The sequence below is a fragment of the Pseudophryne corroboree genome, chromosome 3 (assembly GCF_028390025.1).
Source record: "Pseudophryne corroboree isolate aPseCor3 chromosome 3, aPseCor3.hap2, whole genome shotgun sequence".
NCBI classification, from domain to species: Eukaryota; Metazoa; Chordata; class Amphibia; order Anura; family Myobatrachidae; genus Pseudophryne; species Pseudophryne corroboree.
Window position 1 is genome coordinate 643,832,096 of NC_086446.1, and position 9,692 is coordinate 643,841,787.

The following is a 9,692-nucleotide window of genomic DNA, read 5'->3' on the forward strand; positions in this document are numbered from 1 at the left end:
CCTAGCCTGTAACTTGACAGGAGCTGATTGGCTGTTGCGTTATCACGTTCCATTTATCACTACTCCAGGCTTAATACACCTCCCCCTAATTCCTTAGGTGTTAACAGAAACTACTTCTTAGCCAGGCCAAATTCAGATGTAGTTTTAGTGTCTCTCGAGATTGTTCATCCTGGAGATATAGAGCAAATGCCATCATACCTGGCATCAAGTCTTAATGCTGTTGTGTATATATTGAACAGGTTGGGTTGCTGGTGAGTATACATTGCTTCTGCTGGGGATTCCATACACTGATGGTAGGCCTAGGGTAAGCCTTAAGATACCATATATAAGAATATCCTGCATCGGGCTGGAGAGACTGAAGTTATTGTAATGCATCTCATAGGTAGCTCTTCGGAAATTTCTGGGGCATATTCAGTTCTTGCTGGTGGACATCACAGCTTTGTCCAGCTGTGCATATCACCTGTTAATACAGTTTGCAATCTTCGCTCCTTTTCCTGTGTACCTTTTACGGCGTCAAAGGAAAATTGATCATATTGGTGACTTCGTCCAACCATTCTACAGACACTTGAATGGCCTCTGTAAGTTATGAATAAGGGAGACTAGCATTAAAATGCTTAACAGCGTAAGCTGTACAACCTCAGCTGGTAGCAGGAGTGTTACAGCAACACAAGGGAAGTTTAATGCAGTAGCCTGTGACGGGATTTAGGACTTTGGTAGTTTCCATCAACTAGTACTCATTGATTACACCACTTGGCCACACCAGCCACTCACTGACTGTGAGCGGAAATTATGAAGGCTGCTGCCATCCCCAGTCTGCGTCACCAGCTTGTGCTCTTGGGCAATCATAGCTGCCAGGTTTCGTCTATGTGTGTACTACTATACTTACAAATGTCTAGTTACTATGATGGTTTAGGTGCTGACGTTCACCTTCAGCAATATTGGCGAATGCCATTGTCCGTACTTTATTGTACTTTCGGCTTTTATGTTTACAGGACAGATTGATCAGTCTGCATGATAAGTGGAAAAATATGAACAGCCCACAGAAACAGGTAACTAACACACCCTTTTATGCTCTTTCAAATGGCTTTTTACCACCATTCTCCATTTGTATTGTCATTTATTTTCTCTATGTACAGATGTGTCCTCATAAATCCAGCCTTTATATTGTATAGCGCATAAGGATCAAGATTGTAATCATATAGAGAAAATAGTACGTTTTCTAAACCTTGACTGTTTTGTTATATTTCGCTGATAGTAATTATGTTACACATATCCATTTTTAATGAATACAAAGCTTTTTTTTTTTTTTTTCTTTAATAAGCTGTTACCTATCACTAAACCTTTTTCTCTAACGTCCTAGTGGATGCTGGGGACTCCGAAAGGACCATGGGGAATAGCGGCTCCGCAGGAGACTGGGCACAAAGTAAAAGCTTTAGGACTAGCTGGTGTGCACTGGCTCCTCCCCCTATGACCCTCCTCCAAGCCTCAGTTAAGATTTTGTGCCCGAACGAGAAGGGTGCAATCTAGGTGGCTCTCCTGAGCTGCTTAGAGTAAAAGTTTAAATAGGTTTTTTATTTTCAGTGAGACCTGCTGGCAACAGGCTCACTGCATCGAGGGACTAAGGGGAGAAGAAGCGAACTCACCTGCGTGCAGAGTGGATTGGGCTTCTTAGGCTACTGGACATTAGCTCCAGAGGGACGATCACAGGCCCAGCCATGGATGGGTCCCGGAGCCGCGCCGCCGGCCCCCTTACAGATGCTGAAGCAAGAAGAGGTCCATAAATCGGCGGCAGAAGACTTTCCTGTCTTCATAAGGTAGCGCACAGCACTGCAGCTGTGCGCCATTGCTCTCAGCACACTTCACACTCCGGTCACTGAGGGTGCAGGGCGCTGGGGGGGGGCGCCCTGGGAAGCAATGAATTTACCTTATTTGGCAAAAAATACATCACATATAGCTCCTGGGCTATATGGATGTATTTAACCCCTGCCAGTTTTCCAGAAAAAAGCGGGAGAAGAGCCCGCCGTGAAGGGGGCGGGGCCTATCTCCTCAGCACACAGCGCCATTTTTCCCACACAGCTCCGCTGGTAGGAAGGCTCCCAGAATCTCCCCTGCATCCTGCAACTACAGAAACAGGGTAAAAAAGAGAGGGGGGCACTTATTTGGCAAAATAACAGATATAAGCAGCTATAAGGGATAGACACTTATTGTAAGGTTGTCCCTATACATATATAGCGCTCTGGTGTGTGCTGGCAAACTCTCCCTCTGTCTCCCCAAGGGGCTAAGTGGGTCCTGTCCTCTATCAGAGCATTCCCTGTGTGTGTGCTGGGTGTCGGTACGTGTGTGTCGACATGTATGAGGAGGAAAATGATGTGGAGGAGGAGCAATTGCCTATAATAGTGATGTCACCCCCTAGGGAGTCGACACCTGAATGGATGGCCGTAATTAAGGAATTACGTGACAGTGTCGGCACGTTACAGAAAACTGTTGACGACCTGAGACAGCCGGCAGCTCAGTTAGTGCCTGTCCAGGCGTCTCAAACACCGTCAGGGGCTATTAAACGCCCGTTACCTCAGTGGGTCGACACGGACCCAGACACAGACACTGACTCCAGTGTCGACGGTGAAGAAACAAACGTATTTTCCAGTAGGGCCACACGTTACATGATCACGGCAATGAAGGAGGTTTTGCACATCTCTGATACTGCAAGTACCACAAAAAGGGGTATTATGTGGGGTGTGAAAAAACTACCCGTAGTTTTTCCTGAATCAGATGAATTGAATGAAGTGTGTGATGAAGCGTGGGTTACCCCCGACAAAAAACTGCTAATTTCTAAAAAATTATTGGCACTATATCCCTTCCCACCAGAGGTTAGGGCTCGTTGGGAAACACCCCCTAGGGTGGATAAGGCGCTCACACGCTTATCAAAACAAGTGGCGTTACCGTCTCCAGAAACGGCCGCCCTTAAGGAGCCAGCAGATAGGAGGCTGGAAAATATCCTTAAAAGTATATACACACATACTGGTGTTATACTGCGACCAGCAATCGCCTCAGCCTGGATGTGCAGTGCTGGGGTGGCTTGGTCGGATTCCCTGACTGAAAATATTGATACCCTGGACAGGGTCAATATATTATTGACTATAGAGCATTTAAAGGATGCATTCCTATATATGCGAGATGCACAGAGAGACATTTGCACTCTGGCATCAAGAGTAAGTGCGATGTCCATTTCTGCCAGAAGAGGATTATGGACGCGACAGTGGTCAGGGGATGCGGATTCCATATGGAAGTATTGCCGTATAAAGGGGAGGAGTTATTTGGGGGCGGTCTATCGGACCTGGTGGCCACGGCAACGGCTGGGAAATCCACCTTTTTACCCCAAGTCACCTCGCAGCAGAAAAAGATACCGTCTTTTCAGGCTCAGTCCTTTCGTCCCCATAAGGGCAAGCGGGCAAAAGGCCACTCATATCTGCCCCGGGGCAGAGGAAGGGGAAAAAGACTGCAACAGACAGCTTCTTCCCACGAACAGAAGCCCTCCCCCGCTTCTGCCAAGTCCTAAGCATGACGCTGGGGCCTTACAAGCGGACTCAGGCACAGTGGGGGCCCGTCTTAAGAATTTCAGCGCGCAGTGGGCTCACTCGCAAGTGGACCCCTGGATCCTGCAGGTAGTATCTCAGGGGTACAAATTGGAATTCGAGACGTCTCCCCCTCGCCGGTTCCTGAAGTCTGCTTTACCAACGTCTACCCCCGACAGGGAGGCGGTATTGGAAGCCATTCACAAGCTGTATTCCCAGCAAGTGATAATCAAGGTACCCCTCCTACAACAGGGAAAGGGGTATTACTCCACGCTGGTTGTGGTACCAAAGCCGGACGGCTCGGTGAGACCCATTTTAAATCTGAAAGCCTTGAACACTTACATAAAAAGGTTCAAGTTCAAGATGGAGTCACTCAGAGCAGTGATAGCGAACCTGGAAGAAGGGGACTACATGGTGTCTCTGGACATCAAGGATGCTTACCTCCATGTCCCAATTTGCCCTTCTCACCAAGGGTACCTCAGGTTTGTGGTACAGAACTGTCACTATCAGTTTCAGACGCTGCCGTTTGGATTGTCCACGGCACCCCGGGTCTTTACCAAGGTAATGGCCGAAATGATGATTCTTCTTCGAAGAAAAGGCGTCTTAATTATCCCTTACTTGGACGATCTCCTGATAAGGGCACGGTCCAGAGAACAGTTAGAGGTCGGAGTAGCACTATCTCAAATAGTACTACGACAGCACGGATGGATTCTAAATATTCCAAAATCGCAGCTGATTCCGACGACACGTCTGCTGTTCCTAGGGATGATTCTGGACACAGTACAGAAAAAGGTGTTTCTCCCGGAAGAGAAAGCCAGGGAGTTATCCGACCTAGTCAGGAAACTCCTAAGACCAGGCCAGGTGTCAGTGCATCAGTGCACAAGGGTCCTGGGAAAGATGGTGGCTTCTTACGAAGCGATTCCATTCGGCAGATTCCACGCAAGAACTTTTCAGTTGGATCTGCTAGACAAATGGTCCGGATCGCATCTTCAAATGCATCAGCGGATAACCCTGTCTCCAAGGACAAGGGTGTCTCTCCTGTGGTGGTTACAGAGTGCTCATCTCCTAGAGGGCCGCAGATTCGGCATTCAGGATTGGGTCCTGGTGACCACGGATGCCAGCCTGAGAGGCTGGGGAGCAGTCACACAGGGAAAAAATTTCCAGGGCTTGTGGTCAAGCATGGAAACGTCACTTCACATAAATATCCTGGAACTAAGGGCCATTTACAATGCCCTAAGTCAGGCAAGGCCTCTGCTTCAGGGTCAGCCAGTATTGATCCAGTCGGACAACATCACGGCAGTCGCCCACGTAAACAGACAGGGCGGCACAAGAAGCAGGAGGGCAATGACGGAAGTGGCAAGGATTCTTCGCTGGGCGGAAAATCATGTGATAGCACTGTCAGCAGTGTTCATTCCGGGAGTGGACAACTGGGAAGCAGACTTCCTCAGCAGACACGATCTTCACCCGGGGGAGTGGGGACTTCACATGATTGTAAACCGTTGGGAAAAACCAAAGGTGGACATGATGGCGTCTCGCCTCAACAAAAAACTGGACAGATATTGCTCCAGGTCAAGGGACCCTCAGGCAATAGCTGTGGACGCTCTGGTAACACCGTGGGTGTACCGGTCAGTGTATGTGTTCCCTCCTCTTCCTCTCATACCAAAAGTACTGAGAATCATAAGAAGGAGAGGAGTAAAGACTATACTCGTGGCTCCGGATTGGCCAAGAAGGACTTGGTACCCGGAAATTCAAGAGATGCTCACGGAAGACCCGTGGCCTCTACCTCTAAGACAGGACCTGCTCCAGCAGGGACCATGTCTGTTCCAAGACTTACCGCGGCTGCGTTTGACGGCGTGGCGGTTGAACGCCGGATCCTGACGGAAAAAGGCATTCCGGATGAAGTCATCCCTACCCTGATCAAAGCCAGGAAGGATGTAACCGTACAACATTATCGCCGTATTTGGCGTAAATATGTTGCGTGGTGCGAGGCCAGGAAGGCCCCTACGGAGGAATTTCAACTGGGTCGATTCCTGCATTTCCTGCAAACAGGACTGTCTATGGGCCTCAAATTAGGGTCCATTAAGGTTCAAATTTCAGCCCTGTCGATATTCTTCCAAAAAGAACTAGCTTCTGTTCCTGAAGTTCAGACGTTTGTCAAGGGAGTACTGCATATACAGCCTCCTTTTGTGCCTCCAGTGGCACCTTGGGATCTCAATGTAGTGTTGGGATTCCTAAAATCACATTGGTTTGAACCACTCACCACTGTGGACTTGAAATATCTCACATGGAAAGTGGTAATGCTGTCAGCCCTGGCTTCAGCCAGGCGTGTATCAGAATTGGCGGCTTTATCCTATAAAAGCCCTTACCTAATTTTTCATACGGACAGGGCAGAATTGAGGACTCGTCCTCAATTTCTCCCTAAGGTGGTTTCAGCATTTCACTTAAACCAACCTATTGTGGTGCCTGCGGCTACTAGGGACTTGGAGGATTCCAAGTTGCTGGACGTAGTCAGGGCCCTGCAAATATATGTTTCCAGGACGGCTGGAGTCAGAAAATCTGACTCGCTGTTTATCCTGTATGCACCCAACAAGCTGGGTGCTCCTGCTTCTAAGCAGACGATTGCTCGTTGGATTTGTAGTACAATTCAGCTTGCACATTCTGTGGCAGGCCTGCCACAGCCAAAATCTGTAAAAGCCCATTCCACACGGAAAGTGGGCTCATCTTGGGCGGCTGCCCGAGGGGTCTCGGCTTTACAACTTTGCCGAGCAGCTACTTGGTCAGGGGCAAACACGTTTGCTAAATTCTACAAATTTGATACCCTGGCTGAGGAGGACCTGGAGTTCTCTCATTCGGTGCTGCAGAGTCATCCGCACTCTCCCGCCCGTTTGGGAGCTTTGGTATAATCCCCATGGTCCTTTCGGAGTCCCCAGCATCCACTAGGACGTTAGAGAAAATAAGAATTTACTTACCGATAATTCTATTTCTCATAGTCCGTAGTGGATGCTGGGCGCCCATCCCAAGTGCGGATTGTCTGCATTACTTGTACATAGTTATTGTTACAAAAATCGGGTTATTGTTGTTGTGAGCCATCTTTTCAGAGGCTCCTTCTGTTATCATGCTGTTAACTGGGTTCAGATCACAAGTTGTACGGTGTGATTGGTGTGGCTGGTATGAGTCTTACCCGGGATTCAAAATCCTTCCTTATTGTGTACGCTCGTCCGGGCACAGTATCCTAACTGAGGCTTGGAGGAGGGTCATAGGGGGAGGAGCCAGTGCACACCAGCTAGTCCTAAAGCTTTTACTTTGTGCCCAGTCTCCTGCGGAGCCGCTATTCCCCATGGTCCTTTCGGAGTCCCCAGCATCCACTACGGACTATGAGAAATAGAATTATCGGTAAGTAAATTCTTATTATTTCTTCAATCTAAAACTTATCATATGGGAAAGTTTTGATCATAAATACGTTATTAGTAAAAATAATGGTGAATGTAAAAGTAGGCACTTGCTGGTCATGGGGGAGATGTATCAAGCGTATGAAAGGGGACGAGTTGCCCACAGCAACCAATCAACTCATGACTATCATTTTATAAACTGTATTAGAATGATTAATTGTTCTGGGCAACTTCTCCACTCCTCAGAAGTCTTGATACCCCCCCCCCCCAATGTCTCAGTGAATAAAACTGTCTACCAAATAGCCCTTATTCACTTTTAATGAAGATTCACATTTTCTGAACTTAGCGAAGGGTAGATCAGAAACTTTGTAAATTGTATTTATTGAGATTGCTAATGACTGTTTTGAAAATATCCTTCATTCTTGTGAGATCCCAGATGTACGTATAATACCAATAACCATTACATGTGTAAACTTGAATGTTAACATGAAGAGGCTTGGGCTAACTTTCCTATACTTGGTCACAGGAGCTGAAAATACTTTGTGCTGCAGTTACAATACTACTGCTCTTTTTGGCCATATTTTGGTTTTAGCCCTATCCTCTTCACAAATGGTTCCACTCAGACTTGTAGGTGTTTAAGAAGGACTACGCTAGGTGCCTTTGGCCCATTTATACACGGCTAAATGCTGCTTTCTTACATACCCCCTATCAGTTTAGTGAAACATTTATCTTCTCTCTCTCTTTATAAAGCGCTAAGGAAATAGCTAAAACTTTTAATTTTAATGGGAATATAAAACTTGGATTTTTATTTTGTTTTTAGTATGTGTATGAAATGCAATATAACTGTAAAGAATATTTCTATGTTGTAGAAAAACAACTTTACATAAACCATAATGTGTAGAAAATATATATTTTTTTTAATCTTTTGCGTGATCTTTACAGATGTATATTCAGTTAGCTGAAGATGACAAGATCAGGTATGAAAATGAAATGAAGTCTTGGGAAGAGCAGATGCTGGAAATCGGTAGAGAAGATCTCATTCGGTTAAAAGTAAAGAAGCGTCTTGGAATTCATAAAGCTGCGGTGATGCACAAAGCATCTACCAGTAGGAAGTTGCCTAAGGTGGTCAAAAAGTCGTCTGAAGAGACCCCAGGAAGCATAAGAGTCCATTCTGAGAGGAGGCCTGAAGAGTAATGCATTGGTGGGACTTTACAGTACTTACATGCCATGTACCCTGCCTTCTAGGCTCTGATTGTCACGTGTCGCTGTCTGTGTGCACAGTGGCTGGTTCACCACAAGGTGGCGTAATATCACTGTGCAACTACAGGAACAGTGAGTGAATGTGTGGACAGCTCTACCACCATTATCAGTGGTATTTTAATGTTGATTGAGAGAAAACTGAAATTGTTATTTCAAACTCTTGTCAGTCAAACGACAACAAGTTGCAGACATGTCAATGACTCCCTCCATTTCAACAATTTTGTTGGTAATTAAATTATGTATATACACCTTCACGTTTGTCACCTGCATTGTTACCACAGTAGAACCAGTCTGACCAGTTTTCATCCTTGGAGTAGAATTAATGTTTTCTAAATCTTGAAACTGTCCAAGAATTGTGTGATTTGCTAAGGAATGTTAAATTTTGAAACGGTGTAGCATATCCTGCTTTGTTTTAACAAAAAAAAGAAAATCTTTTGTTATCAATGTATGCTACAAAGCATTGTTATTAAACACTTATTTTTTTCATATGCAATTCTCTGTTTAGTGGGGAATTACCATTTGTTGGTCTATCGATGACCCAATAAGTGTTAAAGGTGGAATTTAGTTAGGTGTGAGTTTGAACTCGCAAGGCAATTTCACAGCAAATTTGCGCTGTGAATTACATCTGCAATTCAATTCCAAACTCGCATTTCTTTTTCAGAGTAAATTTTCCTGTTTTTGTCTGCTTCCCCCTCAGGTGAAAAGGTAGGGATAATCTTTATTTAAATGTAAAAATGTCAGAACTTTCTTCAAAACCCCTTGGACACCCCCTCCCCTCTATGACTAGTTAGACATTTGGAAGTTTTCAATTGGCTTAATTGAACCAGTAATTACATGTCATTTTTTGTGGTGAAAATAAATAAATAATGGCCTCAAATTACCTCAAAGTTAACATATTTTTGTTAGGTTGTGTACCCCATAGTGGCCTCAAAATACCCCAAAATTACATTTTATTTATTTTTTACAACTTTTTTGCATTTTTCGTTTTAGTTTCTTCGTAATTAAATGAAATTTGTAAGCTGCTTACATTGTTTTACTTTTTTTGTAAAAAAATGCAAAAATCAGCCGTCACCTTTTAAAAGCATCCAGTACTTTCCTTATGCCCACTAACAGCCTTCTACATGGTCCTGCTAATGAAGTTGTCTCTTTTTTGGTGACAAGGATGGTCTCTCCACTTTTTCATGCTCTTTTCCCGATTTCATTTTTGGACAAAATTCACACACCCTCTCAGGAAGTAGTGCGAATTGGCATTTCTAACTGAATTGTGCGAATCTCAGGTATGCGCATGAAGGTAAAGTGTGTGAATTTTCCTTCTGCAAACTGGCATCTAATTGAATTCCACCGTAAGTGGCTACTTAGCCCGTAAGCTAGGTACAGATTGTACCGGGTGTGGTATACAAGATCTGCAATGTCTAGGTTGACAGTAATTAGTTCGTTTCCATATGGTCGACATGCATTAGGTGGACAGTGA

At 45.2% G+C, this 9,692-nt stretch overlaps 1 protein-coding gene across 2 annotated transcripts in view; it reads left to right on the forward strand.

The window, feature by feature from the left end:
* The window catches only part of TFAM (transcription factor A, mitochondrial), a 94,708-nt gene extending 86,001 nt beyond the window's left edge, over positions 1–8,707 (forward strand). For both annotated transcript variants that reach the window (XM_063961746.1, XM_063961747.1), the window contains exons 6-7: positions 993–1,049; positions 7,904–8,707. In XM_063961746.1, the coding sequence (XP_063817816.1) occupies positions 993–1,049; positions 7,904–8,155 (309 nt within the window). In that variant the 3' untranslated portion in view covers positions 8,156–8,707. The remainder of the gene's footprint in view (positions 1–992; positions 1,050–7,903) is intronic.
* Positions 8,708–9,692: the final 985 nt, after the last annotated feature.